The sequence below is a fragment of the Ovis aries genome, chromosome 25 (genome assembly GCF_016772045.2).
Source record: "Ovis aries strain OAR_USU_Benz2616 breed Rambouillet chromosome 25, ARS-UI_Ramb_v3.0, whole genome shotgun sequence".
In the NCBI taxonomy this organism is placed as follows: Eukaryota; Metazoa; Chordata; class Mammalia; order Artiodactyla; family Bovidae; genus Ovis; species Ovis aries.
In genome coordinates this window covers 28,329,836-28,353,845 of record NC_056078.1, presented here as the reverse complement: position 1 = coordinate 28,353,845, position 24,010 = coordinate 28,329,836, and the positions used below count along the sequence as shown (strand labels likewise).

The following is a 24,010-nucleotide window of genomic DNA, read 5'->3' as shown; positions in this document are numbered from 1 at the left end:
GATTTTTAGTATTCTATAGTATGAAACATCCTGCTTTCTGACTTCTTTTTCGCAAAATGCTTTTTAAAATACTTTATTTTTGGCTGTGCTGGGTGTTTGTTGCTTCATGTGGGATTTCTGTATTTGCAGAGAGTGGGAGCTACTGGAGTTGCGGTATGCTAGCTTCTCTTGTTGCAGAGCACAGGCTCTAGAGCACTCAGGCTCGAGTAGTTATGGAGAATGGAATCAGTAGTTGCAGCTTTCAGCCTTAGAGTGTGGGCTCTAGAGTGTGGGCTCAGTATTTGGCACACACGCTTACAGTAGCATCCCTCATGGCATGTGGGATCCTCCTGGACCAGGGATTAAACTGATGTCTGTGCATTGCAAGGTGGACTGTCAACCACTGGACCACCAGGGAAGTCCCCAAACCCTCTTTTTTCAAGTTACAGCTGATTTCATGACAATCCGTTTTTTATTGTGAAAAGAGAATAAAAATAAAATTTACCATGTTAACCAATTTTAAATGTGCAGTTTATGGCATTAGGTGCATTTGCATTTTTATGCAACCATTATTACCATCCATCTGCATAGCTCTTTTTATCTTGTGAAACCGAAGCTCTGTACTCATTAAACAACAACTCCCCAACCCCTACTTTCCCAGCCCCAAGCAACTGTCATTCTGCTTTTTGTCTCTGATTTTGACTACTCTGAGTCCTTCATGTAAGTAGAATCATACAGTGTTTGCCTTTTTGTGACTGGCTTATTTCACTTAGGATGATGTCCTTCAAGGGTAATCCATGTTGTTGTATATGTTGAAACTTCCTTCATTTCTAAGGCTGAATAGTATTCCATTGTATATATCCATATTTTGTTATGCATTCATCCATCCATGGACATTTGGGCTGCTTCCACATGTCAGCTATTGTGAATAATGCTGCTGTGAACAAGGGTATGCAAATAGCTCTTCAAGATGCTGCCTTTCGTTCTTGAGTATATACCCAGAAGTGGAATTGCTGGATCAGATGGTAATTCTATTTTTAATTTTTGAGAAGACACCATACTCTTTTCCATAGTAGATAAACCATTTTACATTCCCACCAACAGTGCACAAGGGTTCCAGTTTCTCTAGACTGTTGCCTACACTGGTTATTTTCTTTTTTAAAATTATTTATTTGTTTACACAAATTTCATATATACCGAAAGTATAGAGAATAGCATTCATGAACCTGCTGCCTAGGATTCATGTTAATATTGTACCGTATTTGCCACATAATTATGTATTTATTTATTTATGTTTAATTGGAGGATAATTACTTTACAGTTGGAGAAGGAAATGGCAACCCACTCCAATATTCTTGCCTGGAGAATCCCCATGAACAGAGGGGTCTGATGGGCTACAGTCCATGGGGTCTCGAAGAGTTGAACCTGGCTTAGTGAGTTAGTGCAGTTACTTTACAATACTGTGATGGTTTTTGCCATACATCAGCATGAATTGGCCATGGGTAATTGCCATACATCAGCATGAATTGGCCCTTTTGATACCCCCTTCCTCCTCCCTTCTACGCCGTGCATCTAGGTTTTCACAGAGCACTGGCTTTGGGTTCCCTGCATCAAATATCAAACTCCCACTGGCTATCTGTTTTCCATATGGAAATATATATGTTTCAAGGCTATTCTCTCAAATCATCCCACCTTCTCCTTCCCCTACTGTGTCCAAAAGTCTGTTCTTTATGTCTGTGTCTCCTCAGATGCCCTGCACATAGGATCATTGGTACTAACTTTCTAGATTCCATATGTATGCATTAATATACAATATTTGTCTTTCTCTTTCTTATTTACTTCACTCTGTGTAATAGGCTCTATGTTTATTCATCTCATTAGAACTGACTCAAATGCATTCCTTTTTATAGCTGAGGAATATTCCATTGTGTATATGTACCAGTTTCCTTATCCATTCATCTGTCTATGGACATATGGGTTGCTTCCACGTCCATGGGTCATGTCTGACTCTTTGCGATGCTATGGATTGCAGCACACCAAGCTTCCCTGTCCATCACCAACTCCTGGAGCTTGCTCAAACTTATGTCCACTGAGCCAGTGATGCCATCCAACCATCTCCTTTTTTCTTGTCCCCTTCTCCTCCCACCTTCAGTCTTACCCAGCATCAGGGTCTTTTCCAGTGAGTCAGCTCTTTGCATCAGGTGGCCAGTTGGAGTTTCAGCTGCAGCATCAGTCCTTCCAGTGAATATTCAGGATTGATTTCCTTTAGGATTGACTGGTTTGATCTCCTTGCAGTCCAAGGGAGTCACCAGAGTCTTCTCCAATACCACAGTTCAAAAGCATCAATTCTTCAGCATTCAGCTTTCTTTATAGTCCAACTCTTATATCCACACATGACTACTGGAAAAATAGCTTTGACTAGATGGACCTTTGTTGGCAAAGTAATGTCTCTGCTTTTCAATATGCTAAGTTGGTTATAGTTTTCTTCCAGGGAGCAAGTGTCTTTTAATTTCATGGCTGCAGTCACCATCTTCAGTGATTTTGGAGCCCCCCCAAATGGTCTCTCACTGTTTCCATTGTTTCCCCGTCTATTTGCCATGCAGTGAGAAACCAGATGCCATCATCTTAGTTTTTTGAGTGTTGAGTTTTAAGCCAACATTTTCACTCTCCTTTTTCACTTTCAAGAGGCTCTTTAGTTCTTCACTTTCTGCCATAAGGGTGGTATCATCTGCATATCTGAGGTTGTTTATATTTCTCCCGGGAATCTTGATTCCAGCTGGTGCTTCATCCAGCCCAGCATTTCGCATGATATACTCTGCATATAAGTTAAATAAGTAGGGTGGACAATAAACAGCTTTGACATACTCCTTGCCTGACTTGGAACCAGTCCGTTGTTCAATGTCTGGTTTTAACTGTTGTTTCTTGACCTGCATAAGATTTCTCAGGAGGCAGGTCAGGTGGTCTGGTAGTCTCATATTTCCACAGTATGTTGTAATCCACACAGTCAAAGGCTTTGGCATAGTCAATAAAGCAGATGTTTTTCTGGATCTTTCTTGCCTTTTTGATGATCCAACAGAGGTTGACAGTTTGATCTCTGGTTCCTCTGCCTTTTCTAAAACCAGCTTGAACATCTGGAGGTTCACGGTCCACATACTGTTGAAGCCTGGCTTGGAGAATTTTGAGCATTACTTTGCTAATGTGTGAGATGAGTGCAATTGTCTGGTAGTTTGAGCATTCTTTGGTATTGCCTTTCTTTGGGATTGGAATGAAAACTGACCTTTTCCAGTCCTGTGGCCACTGCTGAGTTTTCCAAATTTGCTGGCATATTGAGTGCAGCACTTTCACAGCATCATCTTTTAGTATTTGAAATAGCTCAACTGGAATTCCATCGCCTCCACTAGCTTTGATCATAATGATGCTTCCTAAGGCCCACTTGACTTGCATTCCAGGATGTCTGGCTCTAGGTGGGTGATCACACCATCGTGGTTATCTGGGTCATTAAGATCTTTTTTGTATACTTCTTCTGTGTATTCTTGTCACCTTTTCTTAATATCTTCTGTTTCTGTTAGGTCCATACCGTTTCTGTCCTTTATCGAGCCCATCTTTGCATGAAATGTTCCCTTGGTATCTCTAATTTTCTTGTAGAGATCTCTAGTCTTTTCCATTCTGTTGTTTTTCTCTATTTCTTTGCATTGATCACTGAAGAAGGCTTTCTTATCTCTCCTTGCTGTTCCTTGGAACTTTGCATTCAGATGGGTATATCTTTCCTTTTTCTCCTTTGCCTTTCATGTCTCTTCTTTTCTCAGCTATTTGTAAGACCTCCTCAGACAACCATTTTGCCTTTTTGTATTTCTTTTTCTTGGGGATGGTCTTGATCACTGCCTCCTGTACAATGTCACAAACCTCTATCCATAGTTCTTAAGGCACTCTGTCTAATAGAGCTAATCCCTTGAATCTATTTGTCACTTCCACTGTATAATTGTAAGGGATTTGATTTAGGTCATACCTGAATGGCCTAGTGGTTTTCCCTACTTTCTTCAAGTCTGAATTTGGCAATACAGAGTTCACGGTCTGAGCCACAGTCAGCTCCTGGTCTTGTTTTTCTGACTATAGAGTTTCTCCATCTTGCGCTGCAAAGAGTATAATGAATCTGATTTCAGTATTGACCATCTGGTGATGTCCATGTGTAGAGTCGTCTCTTGTGTTGTTGGAAGAGGGTATTTGCGATGACTAGTGTGTTCTCTTGACAAAACTCTGTTAGCCTTTGCCCTGCTTCTTTTTGGACTCCCAAGGCCAAATTTGCCTTGTTACTCCAGGTATCTCTTGACTTCCTACTTTTGCATTCCAGTCCCCTATGATGCAAAGGACATCTTTTTTTTGGTGTTAGTTCTAGAAGTTCTTGTAGGTCTTCATAGAACCGTTCAGCTTCTTCAGCATTACTGGTTGGGAAATAAACTTGGATTATTGTGATATTGAATAGTTTGCCTTGGAAACAAACGGGATCATTCTGTCATTTTTGAGATTGCACCCAAGTACTGCATTTTGGACTCTTTTTTGACTATGATGGCTATTCCATTTCTTCTAAGGGATTTTGCCCACAGTAGTAGATATAATGGTCATCTGAGTTAAATTCACCCATTCCAGTCCATTTTAGTTCACTGATTCCTAAAATGCCAGTGTTCACTCTTGCCATCTCCTGTTTGACCACTTCCAATTTGCCTTGATTCATGCACCTGATATTCCAGGTTCCTATGCATATTGTTCTTTTCAGCATCAGACTTGACCTCCATCACCAGTCCCATCCACAACTGGGTGGTGTTTTGCTTTGGCTCCGTGTCTTCGTTCTCTCTGGGGTTATTTCTCACTCTTCTCCAGCAGCATATTGGGCACCTACCAACCAGGGGAGTTCATCTTTCGTGTCCTATCTTTCAGTGTATATCCATGTCATCTTTCAATATCATGCCCATGTCCTAGCTATTGTAAATGGTGCTGCAGTGAACATGGGGGTACATGTGTCCTTTGCAATTATGGTTTCCTTAGGGTAAATGCCCAGTAATGGGATTGCTGGGTCGTATGTTAGTTTTTTCCTAGTTTTTAAAGGAATCTCTGTACTGTTCTTCCTAGTGGTTATATCAGTTTGTATTCCCACCAGAAGTATAAGAGGGTTCCCTTTTCTCCACATCAAACAGCATTTATCGTTTGTAGATGTTTTGATGTCCATTCTGTCCAATGAGAGGTGATACCTCATTATAATTTTAATTTGCATTCCTCTAGTAATGAGCAGTGTTGAGCATGTTTCATGTATTTATTGGTCATCTGTATGTCTTCTTTGGAAAAATGTCTGTTTAAGTCTTCTGCCTACTTTTTGATTGGGTTGTTTGTTTTGCTGGTATTGAGCTGCATGAGCTACTTGTATATTTTGGAGATTAAATCTTTGTCAGTCATTAAGTTTTGCTGTTATATTCTCCCATTCTGAGGGTGGGTTGTCTTTTTACCTCGCTTATAATTTCCTTTGTTGTGCAAAATTTTTAACTTGAATTAGGTCACAGTTGTTTATTTTTGTTTTTATTTCCTTTCCTCTAGGAGGTGGGTTATAGAGGATCTTGCTGTGATTTATGTTAGAGAGTGCTCTGCCTATGTTTTCCTCTAAGATTTTTATAGTTTCTGGTCTTACATATAGGTCTTTAATAAATTCTGAGTTTATTTTTGTGTATGGAGTTAGGAAGTGTTCTAATTTCATTCTATTAGTAACGCAGTTGACCAGTTTTCCCAGAACCACTTGTTGAAGAGACTGTTTTCTCCATTGTATATTTTTGCCTCCTTTGTCGAAGATAAGGTCCACTGGGGCATGGATTCATCTCCAGGCTTTATATCTTGTTCCATTGGTCTGTATTTCTGTTTTTGTGCCAGTACCATACTGTCTTGATGACTGTAGCTTTGTAGTATAGTGTGAAGTCAGGAAGGTTGATTCCTGCAGTTCCATTCTTCTTTCTCAAGTTTACTTTGGCTGTTCAGGGTCGCTTGTGTTTCCATACAAGCTGTGAAATTATTTGTTCTAGTTCTGTGAAAAATACCATTGGTAGTTTGATAGGGATTGCATTGAATCTATAGATTGCTTTGGGTAGTATAGTCATTTACACTATATTGATTCTTTAAATCTAAGAACATTGTATATCTCTCCATCTTTTGGTGTCATCTTTGATTTCTTTTATCAGTGTCTTATAGTTTTCTGCATACAGATCTTTTGTCTCTTTAGGTAAATTTATTCCTAAGTATTTTACTGTTTTTATTGCAATGGTGAGTGGGATTGTTTCCTTAATTTCTCTTTCTGAATTTTCATTATTAGTATATAGGAATTCCAGGGATTTCTGTGTATTAATTTTATATCCTGTGACTTTACTATATTCATTGATTAGCTCAAATAGTTTTCTGATGGCATCTTTAGGGTTTTCTGTGTAGAGAATCATGTCATCTGCAAACAGTGAGAGTTTTACTTCTTCTTTTCGAATCTGGATTCCTTTTATTTTTCTTCTCTGATTGCTGTGGCTAGGACTTCCAAAACTGTGTTGAATAATAGTAGTGAGAGTGGGTATCCTTGTCTTGTTCCTGATTTTAGAAGAAATGCTTTCAGTTTTTCACCATTGAGGATATTTGCTGTGGGTTTGTTGTATATGGCCTTTATTATGTTGAGTTATGTTCCTTCTTGTGTTGAATTTTGTCAGAGGCTTTCTCTGTATCTATTGAAATGATCATATGATTTTTGTCTTTCAATTTGTTAATATGGTATATCACATTTATTTGAATATTAAAGAATATTTGCATCCCTGGGATAAAGCTAACTTGTTCATGATGTATGATCTTCTAAGAGTATTATTGAATTCTGTTCACTAGAATTTTGTTGAGGACTTCTGCATCCATGTTCATCAGTGATTTTGGCCTGTAATTTTCTTTTCTTGTGACATCTTTGTCTTGTTTTGGTGTCAGGGTAATGGTGGCCTTACAACATGAATTTGGGAGTTTTCCTTCCTCTGCATTTTTCTAGAAGAGTTTGAGCAGGATAAGTGTTAGCTCTTCTCTAAACTTTTGGTGGAATTCACCTATGAAGCCATCTGGCCCTGGGCTTTTGTTTGTTGGAGATTTTTTATTTCAGTTTTGATTTCCATGCTTGTGATTGATCTGTCCATGTTTTATTTCTTCCTGGTTCTGGTTTGGAAGGTTATACTCTTCTAAGAATTTGTCCATTACTTCCAAGTTGTCCATTTATTGGCATGTAGTTGCTCATAGTAGTCTCTTAGGATCCTTTGTATTTCTGTGTTGTCTGTTGTAACTTCTTTTTCATTTCTGATTTTTTTTTAAATCCCTTTTTTTCTTGATGAGTCTGGCTAATGGTTTGTCAATTTTATCTTCTTAAAGAACCAGCTTTGCTATAGTCTTTCATTTCTTTTTCACTTATTTCTGCTCTGATCTTTATGATTTCTTTCTTTCTACTAACTTTGGGTTTTTTTGGTTGTTGTTGTTGTTCTTTTTCTAATTGCTTTAGGTGTAAGTTTAGGTTGTGTGTTTGATGTCTCTCTTTGTTTCTTGAGGTAGACTCACATTGCTGTAAACTTCCCTCTTTGCACTGCTTTTACTGCATCCCATAGACTTTGAGTTGTCACGGTTTCATTGTCATTTGTTTTTAGGCATATTTTGATTTCTTTCTGATTTCTTTAGTTATCTCTTGGTTATTCAGAAGCGTATTGTTTAGCAACCATGTGTTTGTGTTTCTTAGTGTTTCCTGTAGTTGATATCTAATCTTACAGTGTTATGATCAGAAAAGATGCTTGAAATGATTTCAGTTTTAAATAAATTTACCAAGGCTTGATTTGAGGCCCAGAATGTGATCTGTCCTGGAGAATGTTCCATGTGTACTTGGGAAAGTAGTGAAATCTATTGTTTTGGGGTGAAATGCCCTGTAGATATCATTTAGGTCCAATGGGTACAATGTATCATTTAAATCCTGTGTTTACTTATTAATTTTCTGTCTGGATGATCTTTTCATTGGTGTGAGTAGGATATTAAAATCCCCCACTATTATTGTGTTACTATTTGTTAGCATTTGCCTTATGTATTGAGGTGCTCCTGTGTTGACTGCATATGTATTTGTAATCATTATGTCTTCTTGAATTAATCTTCTGATCATTATGTAGTGTCCTTCTTTGTCCCTTCTAACATTCTTTATATTTTAAAGTCTATTTTGTCTGGCATGAGCATTGCTATTACCTCTTTCTTTTGGTCTCTATTTTGCATGGAATATCTTTTTCCAGTCCCTCACTTTCAGTTTGTTTGAGGTGGATCTCTAGTAGACAGTATATATAGGGTTAGGGGTCTTGTTTTGGTATACATTCAGCCAATCTCTGTCTTTTGGTTGGAGCGTTTAGCTCATTTACATTCAGGGTAACTATTGATGAGTATGATCCTGTTACCATTTACTTTATTGTTTTGGGTTTGTTTTTATAGGCCCTTTCTGTGTTTCTTGACTAGAGAAGTTCCTTTAGCACTTGTTGAAGGGCTGGTTTGGTGGTGCTGAATTCTCTTAGCTTTTGCTTATCTGTAAAGCTTTTGATTTCTCCTTTGAATGAGATTCTTGCTGGATAGAGTAATCTCAGTTGTAGGTTTTTGCTTTTTATCACTTTAAATATATCCTGCTATTCCATTCTGGCCTGTATGAAAGTGAAAGTCGCTCAGTCATGTCCGGCTCTTTGTGACCTCATGGACTATACAGTCCATGGAATTCTTCAGGCCAGAATACTGGAGTAGGTAGCCTTTCTTTTGTCCAGGGGATCTTCTCAATCCAGGGATTGAACCCAGGTCTCCCACATTGCAATCAGATTTTTTACCAGCTGAGCCACAAGAGAAGGCCAGGAATACTGGCCTCTCCCTTCTCCAGGGGATCTTCCTGACCCAGGAATTGAACCAGGATCTCCTGCATTGCAGGTGGATTCTTTACCAATAGTTTGTTTAAAGATCAGCTATTAGCCTCATGGGGATCCCCTGGTATGTTATTTGTTGCTTTTCCCTTTCTGCTTTTAATATTTGCTCTTTGTGTTTAATTTTTGTTAGTTTAACATGTGTCTTGTGTTTCTCCTTGGGTTTGTCTTGTACGGGACTCTCTGGGCTTCCTGGTCTTTGGTGGCTATTTTGTTCCCTATTTCTTATCTTTTTTTTTGATAGTAGCCAACCTAGTGCATGTGAGGTGGTATCTCACTGAAGTTTTGCATCTCTCTAATCACTGATGTTGAGCATCTTTTCATGTACTTATTAGCAGCCGTCTGTATGTCTTCTTTGAAGAAATATCTGTTCAAGTCCTTTGCCTATTATTTAGTTGGGTTATTCATTTTTTTGTTGAGTTTTAGAGATTCTCTATATAATATTAATGCCTTATGAGATACGTGATTTGCAAATATTTTCTCCTTTTCTGTGGGTGCCTTTTTACTCCACTGATAACTGTATTTTGTATCCAAATTTTTAAATTTTTACGAAGTCCAGTTTTTTTTTTTTTCTTTTGTTGCCTGTGCCTTTAGGGTCATATACAAGAAATCACTGCCCAATCCAGTGTTATGAAGCTTTTGTCCTGTGGTTCTTTTAAGAGTTTTACTGTTTTAGGTCTTATATTTAGGTCCTTGATTTATTTAGAGTTAATTTTTACATGTGGTATTTGGTAAGGGTTCAGCTTCATTCTTTTGCATGTGAATATTTGGTTTTCCTGGCACCATTTGTTGAAAAGATAGTTATTTTCCCATTGAATGGTCTTGCCATGCTTGTCAGAAATCATTTGACAATATATACAAGGATTTATTTCTGGCTCTCTATCGCATTGGTCTCTAAGTCTGTTTTTATGCTGGTCTATAAGTTGGTTTTTTACACACTACTGTATTACTGTAGCTTTGTATTAAGTTTTGAAATAAGGAAATATGAGTTTTCCAGTTTTGTTCTTTTTAAAGATTGTTTTGACTATTAAGATTCTGTATGAATTCTGCGATGGAGTTTTCTGTTTCTATTTCTGTCTTTTGCATTGAATCTGCGGATCACTTTGGGTAGTATTGACATTTGAATAATGTTGTCTTCCAATCCATGAACATGGCATGTGTTTTTCATTTATTTATGTTGTCTTTCAGTAGCTTTTTTGTAGTTTTCACTGTATGTCTTTCACCTCCTTGGTTAAGTTAATTCCTAAGCACTGTATGCTTAGATTTGTTTTTGTAATTTTTTGTATTGTTCATTATTGGTACATAGGACTTCCCTGGTGGCTCAGACGGTAAAAGCATCTGCCTACAATGTGGGAGACCTGGGTTCGATCCCTGGGTCGGGAAGATCCCCTGGAGAAGGAAATGGCAACCTACTCCAATACTCTTGCCTGGAAAATCCCATGGACGGAGGAGCCTGGTGGGCTGCAGTCCATGGGTCACAAAGAGTCGGACACGACTGAGGGACTTCACTTTCACTTTCATTGGTGCATAGAAATGCAACTTATTTTTGTGTGTTGTCTTTGCATCCTGCATCTTGGCTGAATTCATTTATTAATTCTAACAAAAGTTTTTGCAGCAGGATTCTTAGAATTTTCTGGATTGGTATTAGTTTTTTTTTTTTTTTTTTTTTAATATTTGATAGAATTCTCCAGTGAAGCTAATAGTCTTCCAATTCATGAACATGGCACGTGTTTTCCATTTATTTGTGTTAATAACAGAGCTTTTCTTTTGTCAGAAGACTGTTGATAACTGATTCAGTTTCCTTACTCAGTTCAGTTCAGTCACTCAGTCGTGTCCGACTCTTTGCGACCCCATGAACCACAGCACGCCAGGCCTCCTTGTCCATCACCAACTGCCGGAGTCTACCCAAACCCATGTTCGTTGAGTCGGTGATGCCATCCAACCATCTCATCCTCTCTCGTCCCCTTCTCCTCCTGCCCTCAATCTTTCCCAGCAACAGGGTCTTTTCAAATGAGTCAGCTCTTCGCATCAGCAGTTTCCTTACTAGTTAAAGATCTATTGAGATTTTCTATTTTTTTCTTAGTCTTGGTGGGTTTTGTGTTTTTAGGAATTTGTCCATTTCATCTAGATTATTCAGTTTGTTGGTGTACAATTTTTCATAGAATTCTTATAATCCTTTGTTTTTCTATAGAATCAGTAGAAGTATCCCCACTTTCATTTCTAATTTTAGTTATTTGGCTTTTTTTCTTGATCCATGTAGCTAAAAGATTGTCACTTTAATTGACAAAATTCTTTTCAGAGAACCAACTTTTGGTTTCATTAATTTTATCTGTTATTTTCTATTCTGTGCTTCAATATTTCCTTTCTTCTGCTAGCTTTGGGTTGTTTGTTCTTGTTTTTCTAGTTTCTTAAGTTGTAAAATTAGGTTGTTGATTTGAGATCTTGTTTTTTTAATGCAAGAGTTATAACTATAAATTTCACCCTTAGCACGGCTTTCATTGTGTCTTGTAAGTTTTGGTATGTTGTAATTTCATTTTCTTTTGTCTTTTAAGTATTTTCTAATTTTCCTTGTGATTTCTTTTTTTTTTTCTGTTAGCTGTTAAAGAGTGTGGAGTGTGTTTAGTTTTTGCAAAATTTGAAATTTTCCAGTTTTACTTGTGTTACTGATATTTACCATCACGTGATAGTTTACTATTGCCATCTGTCATTTATTCTATGAATATACCATTACTATCTTCTTGTCCTTATCAATTGGAAAAATAAAATATGTTACCTCTGTCTTCATACTGAAATTGACTTTCTCAGTAAGAAAATACAGTGAGATGAATGACTTAAGATGTGTTTCTTGCTTGTCTTTCTAAATTTGGAATGAAGTAGCAAGTGGAAAAACTAACCATGGTGTTCCATTAAACTGTAATGTAATTCCATTAAGTTGGACTTCCGAAAAAGTATACATTTGCAAATTTTATTTTCTGTTTCTACTGTTATAACACTTGTGATAAGATCACAGCCTTGTTTTTAAATTTGCTTCTGGTTTAAAACATAATTTGTTTAATAGATATAAGCCACTTAGTATCTATTTAACATAATAACCATTGTGTATAAATATTAGAGATGCAGTAATGAATAACACTGCTTTTGCCCTTAGGGTACTTATATTCTTATGCTATCATATGATGAATGCCTAGCTGGAGATAACTTAGGAGACCATGGAGCACATAGACAGAAATCTAATTCTGAACTTGATAAATGAGAGGTGTAAAGTAAGACTTCCTGGAAGACAGAATATGTTTAAAAACTGTGAAATAATGGACAAGGAATTAGCCCGGAAATAGAGGGTATGAAAAAAGTACTCCAAACAGAGCATGTATATAGGCCAGAGAGGAGAGAACATAGTTTGTTTAAGAGCTAAGTGCATGAACTAGGGGCACGGGATGCTGTGAGAATAGTGAGAGATGAGGCTATGTAGGTAAAGCTGAAGCCATCTCTTGAGGGACTTTGTAAGTTATGTAGAGAAGTTTGAACCATCCTGAGTATAATGTGTAGTTATTGAAAAGTTTTAAAGAGGGAAATTATATGATTTTCATTTTAGAGATATCATTCTGGCTACAGAATGGTTTGAGACCCGAAGGTAGAAACAAAGAAATCAGGGAGGAGGCTGTTGTAAAAATTTAAGAGATGACAGTGGTAGCTTAGGTTATTTCCAATTTTTGCAGGGCCAAGGCTTCAACAAACATTTTCATTATGTTTTCTTGTGTCCATTGCATACATGCAAAAGTTTCTCTAGGATATAAGGTTCTCAGATTTTACTAGATGTAGCCAGATTATTGTCCAGAGCAGATGTACCCAAGTACAGTAATATTCCCTCCAGCAATGTATGGGAGTTCTCATTTCTTAATGTCCTTGCTAACACTTAGTTTTGTCAGATTTAAAATTGTAGCAGTTGAGATGTAAAGCCTTAAGGATGAGGACTGGAGGGAAGGATGATTTGCCTTTTTAAATTGCCTCACCCCCCAAAAAATCAGAGAAATGCTTTTTTCAGGGGATTTATATTGATGTGATGTTATTCCTTGATTAATTTTGTCTGTTTCTCCTTTTTTGAGCCTACCTTTTGAAATGCTTTCTTGAAATTTTAATATAAAATCTGATAAGTTATATGTATTTTGGCATCGATGTTGCCTTTACTGTTCATATGGACTATTCCTTTAGTTTCAGGTTGTTCCTAACCCTAATTTGTTTAATAGATTCATAGCTTCCAGAGATATTACACTTTTCGAGGGGAGGTGGTAAAGTAGAAAAGAATGGTGGTATTGCTTTGATAGGCAAAGGGGACAACAGGGAGCTAATGCCCTCAAAACTGTGTCCTCTATACTTTTTGTGGTATAGAATATGTCATATATAAAATCTGAGTTACTTCAGGTAGAAGTTGAACATTCTTATTGGTCATTTACATCATTATCTTGGTGAACTGATAAGCTTACTACACCAAGCAGTAGATTCTCTGTACATCTCTGGAGTGCACTCAGCTATGAGTGTACCATATTGCCTCTGATGCAAGACATCAGCTTCCCAGGTATGTGCATTTTAAATGTATTTGTTCCTTACAAATCAAGTTTTTATCCAGTAAGTGTTCCTATAAAGTGTAAGAATTTTAAAATAAAATCTTGCAGTTTAAGGGTGAGCCAAAAATTTCTAAGTAAATTTTCCTATACTGTCTCCTGTCACATATTATTATAGTTTATACTGTGATAATAAATTTAAAAGACTTTTGTGTTTTAACTGTAAATTTGGGTTACTACATTCAGTTTTTTTTTAATTGGGAGATTAAACATTGCTTTACAATGTTGTGATAGTTTCTGCTGCGCAACATTGTGAATCATCTATAAGCATCCATATAGCGCCTCCCTCTTTAGTCTCTGCCACCCCCCCACTCCTCTAGGTCATCACAGCACTGAACCAAGCTCCCCTGTATTATACGGCAGCTTCCCACTAGTTATCTATTTTACACATGGTACTGTACATATGTATGTCAGTGCTACTCTCTCAGTTCATCCTATCCTCTCCTTCATTGCATTCAGTTTGACATGCTAATGTCAATCATCTGTGCCATTTGCTTTGAACCGAAAGAATTTGCCTTTTTTGGTCATCAAATTCTAACTTCATGCTTTGTATGAACGCTTTTTATGGTTTTTTCCTGCCAGCATCACTTCCCTTATGTCATTTTATTTGTCTTCTTGTCCATTACTTTTTATTCTCACGTTCTCTACTTTGGAAGCAGCCTTCCCTTTCAAATGCTATATCACTTCTCTTTCATTTTCTTTATTAGTTCCCAGACATTTTGCCTTTGATAATTGTGAATAGATCAATAGGTAAGATAACCAGAGATACTTTACCAAGGCAGAATAGCTCAAGATCCTCTACTGTCTCCATTATGCTTTCAAATAATATTGCCAGGATAATAAATAATTAATAAATTAATAAATAATTCCAATTTATTAACAAATAAATTAATAAATACTGTCCTCTTGTGTCTTTTGTATGTCCCTGAGAAAAGACATTCTTAATTTCTGCACTGTAAAGCTCATCTTAGAACTGTGTTCCAGTTCTCGTAACTGAAAAATAATAGTCAAAATTCAGTATGTTTCTTTTGTTTCTGAAATTGCATCTTGTTAAACTATTAATAAGTTAGTTTGTTGGTATCCTTTTCTAGACTAGAGAGAAGTAGAGAGTAACTGTCACAATATGGATCTTTATCTTCATTTTAGTAGTACACTGATAATCAGTTATGGACTTCCCGGGTGGCACAGTGGTAAAGAATCCACCTGCCAGTGCAGGAGATGGAAGAGACTGAGTTTGGTTCCTAGGTTGGGCAGATGTCCTGGAGGAGGAAATGGCAACACACTCTAGTATTCCTGCCTGGAAAACTCCGTGGACAGGGGAGCCTGGTGGGCTATGGTCCATCGGGTTGCAGAGTCAGACATGACTGAGGGACTGAGCATGCAAGCATGATAATCAGTTACTATCCATAAATGACTAATAGGCAAATATATATATATATAGTAAATGGAGGTAGTTATATGATTTGAATATTTGATTGTATTGGTCCATGTGATCCTCCAGTACATATACCTCTGTATTAGGATTCTGCTTTGTACTGAAATCTAACATCCTCAGACCAGAGCATGTTATCCCCTAGACAAAGAATCACTAGCAAAATGTGTCCTAGATTTTATTTCTTCTTAATTTTTCATGAACCTTTTCTGTTAGCACTAAAAAAAAAAATGTTGACACCATTGGGTAGGTTAGAGCTAAGTCTGATTCTAGCCAATATACTGATTCGTTAAAGTACATTCAATCAGAAGTTTTTAAGGAAAACACCATTGTGTTCCTTTTTCTATCTATTTCCTTTGTGCTGTCATCAGACATATTAGGCATGTGTTTCTTTTGGTTAAATACCTAGAAGTCAATTGGCTGGGTTGCATAGTAGGTATGTATCTGATTTTTAAAGTAAAATAATTGGTAGGTATATATTTGATTTTTAAGAAACTACCAGATGGTTGTACCATTTTATACTCTTGTGATTAGTATATGGGCATTTCAGTACCTCCACGTACTTGCAAACACTTGTGAATAAGTCCTTTAAATATGTTCTTGTTTAAAATTGCTTTGGCTATTCTAGATCCTTTGAATTTCCAAATAAATCTTAGAATTTCCTTGGTAGCTTCTACAAAAATGCCTGTAGGAGTTTTAATTAGGTTTATTTTGAATCTTGGGGAGAATTTGGGCAACATTTGTCATTTTAACGAGACAATTTTCTAACCCATGGACATGCTATATCTTTTTGTTTTGATATAGGAAGTAAGATATTTTGACATTAACAGTAAACCGCCCAGAGCTTCACATTTATTGTTTGAACATTGGTATCAAAATTTGGAAAATATACCCCTCCCTTTCTTTCTCCCCTTCCTTTTTCTATATCTTTTTCACCAAAATCAGATTTATCACAGGAATTTTTTTTTTTAAGATTTATTTACTTGGCTGTGGTGGGTCTTTGTTGCTGCACATGGGCTTTCTCTAGTTGTGGTGAGCAGGGTCTGGTCTGTGTTTGGTACACAGGCTTCTCGCTGCAGTGGAGCGGAGCACAGGCTCTAGGGCCTGGGCTCAGGAGTTGCAGCTCACAGGCTCTAGAGCATAGGCTGGTAGTTGTGCATGGGCTTAGTTGCTCTGCGTCTTGTGAGATCTTCCTGGACCAGGGATCAAACCAGTGTCCCTTACATTGAACCGGTGTCCCTTGCATTGCAAGGCAGATTCTTAACCACTGGACCACTAGGAAAGCCCCACAGGCTCAGTTTTTAATTTATATCCTATCTTTGTCCTCTTCTATTATTAAAAAATTTAATCTTTTTATTTAAAAGAGGCACCCAATTTTTTAAAAATTGAGATGTGATTGACATACAACTTTGTGTTAGTTTTGGGTGTGCCGTATGACTTGGATATGTATGTGTTGCAAGATGATCACCACAATATGTTTAGTTAACATGCACGATCACATCATGTCACATAGTTAAAAAATTTTTTATTTTAGAATATATCTACTCTTCCAGCAACTTTAAATATACAATACAGTATTATTAACTACAGTTAACATGCTGTACATTACATCCCCAGGACTTACCATATAATTGGGAGTTTGTACCTTTTGACCACCATCACCATGTCTCTCGTATTGGTTTTAGTTATGCAGAACTTTTTTTATTCATTCAAAGTCCAAACTGTATTAATAAGGTCCACTTATAGAAGTTCTACTATCATTCTGTACTTCCCAACCTGTTGCTTTCTTCTTCCTATATGAACTACCACTTAATTAGGTTTTTCATTTTCACTGTTTCTTCTTTAAAATGTAAGCAACTGTGTATATATATTCCTGTTTCCTCTCAGCTTCAGCAGAGAAGGCAGCATAGTATACTTTCTATATTTTGGTATTTTAATTTATTGATATGCTCTAGATATTACCTCATATGCTATGTAGAAATCCTCATTTCTTTTTACAGCTACCTGTTACTGTATTTTGTGAATTTTATTATAGTTTATTTAACTGGGGCCCCATTGAAATGGACACTTGTTTTGTTTGTAGTCTTTTACTATATAAAAATAAGATTGCCAATAACCTTGTGCATATGATTTTTTTTTTTTTTTTGCCAAGTGATCTTTGGGATATTTTTTCTAGAAACGATGCCACTGATTCAGAGTAGATGTATGGGACATTTTGCTAATTTTGTTCCAGTTTCCCTCCATAGTGGTTCTGTCATTTTTCTACTAGTGATACATGAGAGTGCCTCTTCCCCACAGCATCACACAAAAAATTTCAGACTTTGAAATTTTTGCCAATCTGATAGCTCACTTTTCTTTAAATGTATACCAATTTCTTTATCTTTTTTTTTTTTTTTTTTTTGGTACCTCAGACTTTTCTTTTGCAATTATTTTCCTCCTTGTTGAAACAAACCCTTGAGAATCCCTTGCATGTACTTTGGCTTAGGAGTCTCTGTGCTTCCTGAATCTTTGGTTTCATGCATTCTAATTCTAGAAACTTGTTCACTGTTATTTCTTTAAATAGTGCCTTTTCCACATTCTGTGGTCTTCCTAGTTTTTCTTCCTTATCTTTTAACTAGCACTTTATATGTATCCCTCCTCTCTGCTGCATTCTGAGTAGTTTATCCTATGGTAATTCTTTCAGTTCTCTCTTCTAGGTATGTTATTCTCTTTTTTGTTGTGTCTAACTTGCTGTTTGACCTGAGCAATACATGTTTGCCTCTGATAATATTTATAATTTCTGAAAGTTCTATTTTTTCTCCTACTCACATCTTCCTAGTCTTTTTAGGGAATCTTACATGTTCATCTTTTCTTTTTTTTTTAGAAATTCTTTAAATGTTTTAATCATAGTTATTTTGTATTCTTAATCTGATAACATCTGAATATACTGGGTGATATCTAATACTGGTTTTGAATAGTTTCTGCTGATTTTGCTCATAGTGGCTTGTTTCATCGTGTCCTTTGTGATTTTGAATTGTGTGCATTTCTTCAGATTGTGGGTGGGAATAGTGCAAAACCTGAGGTGAGGGTGGGTTTTGCAGAGTATAAATGTTGCTTCTGCCAGGTGTCCTTTGACCTTACCAGCCTCCAACCACTTTAAGTTAAATTCTTGGCTTTAGTTTCCCAGACCATGGAGATAGTGTATATTTGAAATCAAAACCTCCCAGAAGGCATGCCTGTGGAATTCTTAAGAGATTGTTTCCTTACCTACAGTGCAGGATGAGAAAAATAAGTTCTTTTGTTGTTTCTCTTTGCCAGCTGACAAGAGTTTTTTCTAGCTCATTTTTTAATTGAAGATGTGGTTTTTCAAGGGTCTGTTCTGTCATTTTGCATGGGCCTGTGGCTTTATCTCCTATCCCTTTCTTTTTAAATTTTATTTATTTATTTATTTGACTGCGCGTGGTCTTCATTTCTGTGCAGGCTTTTCTTTAGTTATGGCAAGCGGGGCTACTCTCCAGCTGGAGAGTTGCAGTATACAGGCTTCTCACTGAGGTGGCTTCTCCTGTTGTGGAGAACAGGCTGTAGAGCATTGGGGCTTCAGCATTGGCAGGCAGAGTCTTTACCACTGAGCCATTAGGGAAGCCCTCTTTATCCCTTTCTTGATGGTTAAAAATCATGTTTCTAGTTTTCTCATCTGATGACTGCCTCCAGAGGAGATGCAGCTTCATCCTCTACTTAACTCTCTAGGTTTCAAGTTCCTTTTTGGGTTTGACCTCAAAAAATTTGCTCAGTTCCTGTGAATCTGGCCATGGTACAAATGGATAAATGGATAACTGTTACATTTTATCCAGCATTTCTAGGTAGAGTAGTTAATCCTTCAAAAATGCTGGTGTTATAGCTGCTGAGCTCCTGAGCAGTTGAAAATCTGCATGTAAATTTTGACTCTCCCTAGACTTAACTACTAATAGCCTACTGTTGATCAGAAGCCTTACTGATATTTTAAACAGTTGCTTATTAACACAATTCATATGTTGTTGTATTGTATGCTACATTTTTACAATACAGTTAACTAGAGAAAAGAAAATGTTATTTAGAGAAGCATAAGGAAGAGAAAATACATATATAATACATATATGTATTTATTGAAAAAAATGCACATATAAGTGGACCCATACAATGCAAACTTTGTTGTTCAAGGATCACCTGTGTTTTATATCAGAAGCAGTTCCCTTCCCCACCCCCAGAATATGTGGTCCAGATGTAATTTTCTCACTATTGCTTACTTAACATGCTATAAACAAAGAACAACATAAAAATACTCAGGCTCTTAAAGTCTCTACTTAACTCATCTGATTTACTGTTTATAAAATGAAATGTTACATGGTTGCTGTCATTCAGAGAATATTTTTTATATTTATATCTTTCTGTAGTTATTTATCTTTTCCTTATTCTTATAAAAGTAATGGTGATTATACAACATTTGAAACATAATTAGTCAATAGTAAAAAGACAACCAAGTTTTTAAATGGACAAAGGATTTGAACAGACATTTTTCCAAAGATGATATATAGGTGGACAATAGGCATATAGAAACATGTTCAACATCATCATTAGAGAAATAAAATTTAAAAACCACAATGAAATGCTACTTCATACCCTCAGTGGCTATAATAAAAAAGATGAGCAGTAGCAAGTATTGGTGAGAATATAGAGAAACTGGAACCCTCATACATTGATTTATGTATGAGCATACACACAGGATTGTAAAATTGTAAAATGGTGCAGCCACTTTGGAAAACAGTTTGGCAATTTCTGAACATGGTAAGCATAGTGTTGCCATAAGACCCATCAATTTCACTGCTATGTATATACTCAAGAGTAATGAAAAAATATTTCTACACTAAAACTTGTACATGAATGTTTATAGTAACATTATTCATAGAAGTCAGAAAAGTAGAAGCAATTAAAATGTCTATCAACTGATAAGCAAAATGTAGGCTGTCCTACAGTGGGCTAGTACTTGGCAATAAAAAGAACCTTGAAAACATTATGCTGATTAAAGCAGTCCAGTCACAAAAGACTACCTGTTGTCCAGTTCCATTTATGTACGATAGCCAGAATAGACAAGTAGATACAGAAAGTAGATTAGTGGTATCTAGGGATAGGGCAGGAAAGAGGAGATATAATGGGTAGGGACTGCTTAGGGTTACAGCGTTGCTTTTTGGGGTAATGAAAATGTTCTAAAATCCTATTATGGTAATGGTTGTACAGCTCTGTGAATATAGTGAAAAACTGTTGAATTCTTTAACTAGGTGAACTTTATGGTATGTAAATTACATATCATTAATATTTTTGAAAAGGGGAATAGTAGGGGGAGGAGTCAATAAACAGGTTTGTCTCTCTTCCATGTATCCCTTTATCCTAACTTGTTGGTTAAGAGTTAGATATATCTCATATGGTGATTCCCACTGTGTTGGAAAATTGCATACTTCAGCTTAATTGGTGCATCTTTTTGGTATGATGACTGATAATTGAAATCTTGGATTCTCTAGGTCCCACGTCACCTATTAGCTATGTGATCCTTGCCATGTTTCATTACCTTGTACTTTGTTCCTTTGTTTATAAACCTAGGGTAATTCCTGCTTTTCCTACCTCAGAAGGTTGTTGGGAGGTTCAAATGAGAGTGAGATAGTACTTTGAAAGCCGTATAGTCCTAAATAAACATATAATAGTATAATAAACATATAATAGATTCCTAAAGTTCTCTGTATTTTCTTTCCATAGGGGTAAAACACAAATCTTTTCTAACAGTTGAGGACTGTTTTGAGTTGGGCAAAGTGGCCTATACAGAAGCAGATTATTACCATACAGAACTGTGGATGGAACAAGCCCTGAGGCAGCTGGATGAAGGCGAGGTTTCTCCCATTGATAAAGTCTCTGTTCTGGATTATTTGAGCTATGCAGTATACCAGCAGGGAGACCTGGATAAGGCGCTTTTGCTCACAAAGAAGCTTCTTGAACTAGGTATGTTAATTTGGCCTAATTCAAGGTTAAGGATATATTGGGGGATATATAGATATACTAATTATAATTATGTGTGAGTATGTATATTTGTCATATAGTTTTGGTACTTTTTGTCGCAAGTCAAGAGCTCATCTGTCAGACATACTTTATCTTTCTGTTTATCCTCTAAATAAATAAATGCCAACTGATCTTTCTCACCTAACAGTACTATAAGAGTAGCTGTGTTTCTCTGCTGTGTACTTCTTAGGAACGTCAAAATTGAATCGAACATAGCTAACTCAGTCAAAACTGTTTATTTGCCATGTTGCCATATTAAATATTAACCAGCATCCTTTGAAGGAAATTTTTGGTTTACTGAATGTCCTATTTGGAAATAGTGATTTGAAATGTCAACCTAAATAAAAAGGTTTAGCAAACTCATAATTGTCAGAAAGATGAGTTTATTCAGGAATAGCAGAGGAACTGCATTTGGGACATGCAAGCTGTAGGAAGCTACAGGTAAGTCCGTTGAGGGTTTGGAGTAGGGCAGGGAATATAGAGGTGAGAGTTCATTAGAGTTTGTTGAAATCAGAAACAAATGGGGACCAGCATTGAACATTCCCTAGGCAGACAAAACCCTCCAGTCATACAAACAAAGCTCAATTTAGCTTACTTTGTAAGACCATCTCAAACTGGGTCATTTCTTGTTCATGCCCTTGGAAACTGGAAGCAAAATTTCCCAAGATTGATATGAGGCAACCCCTGGCCGATTCCCTGAAATTTAAGAACATTCCAATATTATCAGTTTTCTGAAAATCAGGCATTTATGGGAAATCAGTCTCTCAGTCTTTAATTTTTGTGTTCCTGAGGGCACATGCATGAGATTTTCCATTTAATATCTTCCAGTTCCATCGGAGATTGAAATTATTTCACAAATAAAAAGAATGAAAATATATTTGATTGTCGTATTTAAATATTAGGAAAATATGATACAAAGATTTTACCACTAGTATTTTTAACAGGAATGTAGTGTTTCTCTTGGAGAAGGAAATGGCAACCCACTCCAGTGTTCTTGCCTGGAGAATCCCAGGGACGGCAGAGCCTGGTGGGCTGCCATCTATGGGGTTGCACAGAGTCGGACACGATGGAAGCGACTTAGCAGTAGCAGTAGTGTTTCTCTAAGTATGATCCAAAGGCTAGTGATCAGAATTACTTGGATGCTTATTAGAAATGAAAATTCCTTGATCTCACCCCAAACCTACTAACTTAGAATCTGTGGTGGTGGAATTGTATGCTAAAAAAAGTCATGTGGCCTTTGGTATATAATGAAGCTTTAAAACTTAAATTCTTTTTATGAATAGGTAAATATGTGTATGTTAGGAGAGTCAAATAATTCAAAAGGATTGGTCATCTGAAAGTAAGCTTTTGAAATTAGGTTATTTCTTAGTTGAATGAATTGATAAATTGAGATATTCAATTAGCCCTATCCCCCCAGTATAAGTGATTTTTTTCCTCCTGACTTAAAAATACTTCATTTTAGAAAAAATTTTAAAAGTAGAAAAAGATACAGAAGAGTTACCATAAACCAATCACCCAGAGATGGCTACGAATTTTTTTGTTTCCTTGTAGCATACCCTCTTCTCCCCCCATTTTTCCATTTCTTTTGTGAAATTAGCCTCATATTCTATACATCACAACATAAGCAGTTTCTCAAAGACAAGCAGTATTTGACAAATCTAAGGCTGGGTTTTTAAAAACACTTCAATTAATGTCACAAATGAACTTTCTGTGTCCTAGTCTGTCTTTTTCATTTGTGTGTGTGTGGTGGTTTATATTTTTTTTCTCCCAGATGTGTGGAGTAGTCCTCCTTCCCCCTACTAAAAGATAGCTAAAAATTATGACTAGCAATTCTCAGGTAGTTAGTGGATTCTGGCTTATTTGAAAATTATATTTTTAGTTTCTCTTTTTTCTCTCACTTAGAATTTTGGGACTGAAATGCACTCAGCCCTCAGAAGTAGGCTGTGTTCGGCATTTATAATATTATCTGTGGTAAAGGTTACCTTTGAACTCTATACCCTGTCTTCCCCATGGTTATTACATTTCAGTCTCAGAAAAATCTTTTCTGTTGCTTAAAATAAGTTTAATCAGTAGTACTTTAAAATTCATTTGACATCAAATTGATCATAGTTCCTTTGGCTGCTTAGTAATTTGTCACATGGAACATTCTCAAAGTAAAAGCAATAATTACTACTTTGAAATAGATGGCTGATTCCATCTCCAGAACTCCCTTTATATGGGGCGACTGTACATCTTGATTTGCTTGGGGCAGTACTGATTTATACCTGTTGTTTTGCTATAATTCTCATTAACGCCTCCTTTCACTCTCATAAAGCAACCTGATTTGGAAGGTAAATTACATGTTCCTCCACTGGTATCTTACGCTCATGCTTGAACAACTGTAAACTTACTCATGGACATGCTTTCTTTCTTTTGTAATAGATCCTGAACATCAGAGAGCTAATGGTAACTTAAAATACTTTGAGTACATAATGGCTAAAGAAAAAGATGCCAATAAGTCTTCTTCAGATGACCAATCTGATCAGAAAACCACACTGAAGAAAAAAGGTGCTGCTGTGGATTACCTGCCAGAGAGACAGAAGTACGAAATGCTGTGCCGTGGGGAGGGTATCAAAATGGTAAAGTGGAAAAGCCAATTGTGTGTGTGTGAATGTGCATGTGTGTTTGTACGTAGTTCTGGAGAGATGCAGAATTTTTTCTGTGGTAAAAATCAGAATTATTCCTAAAGTATTGCGGTCTGTCACATCACTTTATTGTTGGTGTTGTACTCAGTGTGTTCCAACTTCTAGTAAAATAGCTTTAAAATAAAACTTGTGACTCCTATACCATTACATGCATTTTTAGTAATTATTACCCTTTCCATAGATTAGAAGAGGCTTTTTAAGGTGAAGGGTCAGATTATTTAAGAGAAGTGATACAGTTTTTTCTTATATCTTAATGCAAAAGAGATT

At 36.5% G+C, this 24,010-nt stretch overlaps 1 protein-coding gene across 6 annotated transcripts in view; it reads left to right on the top strand.

The window, feature by feature from the left end:
• Window positions 1–24,010, top strand: part of P4HA1 (prolyl 4-hydroxylase subunit alpha 1) — a 94,475-nt gene that overhangs the window by 29,148 nt on the left and 41,317 nt on the right. For all 6 annotated transcript variants that reach the window (XM_060406654.1, XM_060406655.1, XM_060406657.1 and 3 more), the window contains 2 exons: window positions 20,763–21,002; window positions 23,481–23,677. In XM_060406654.1, coding sequence (XP_060262637.1) covers window positions 20,763–21,002; window positions 23,481–23,677 — 437 coding nt within the window. The remainder of the gene's footprint in view (window positions 1–20,762; window positions 21,003–23,480; window positions 23,678–24,010) is intronic.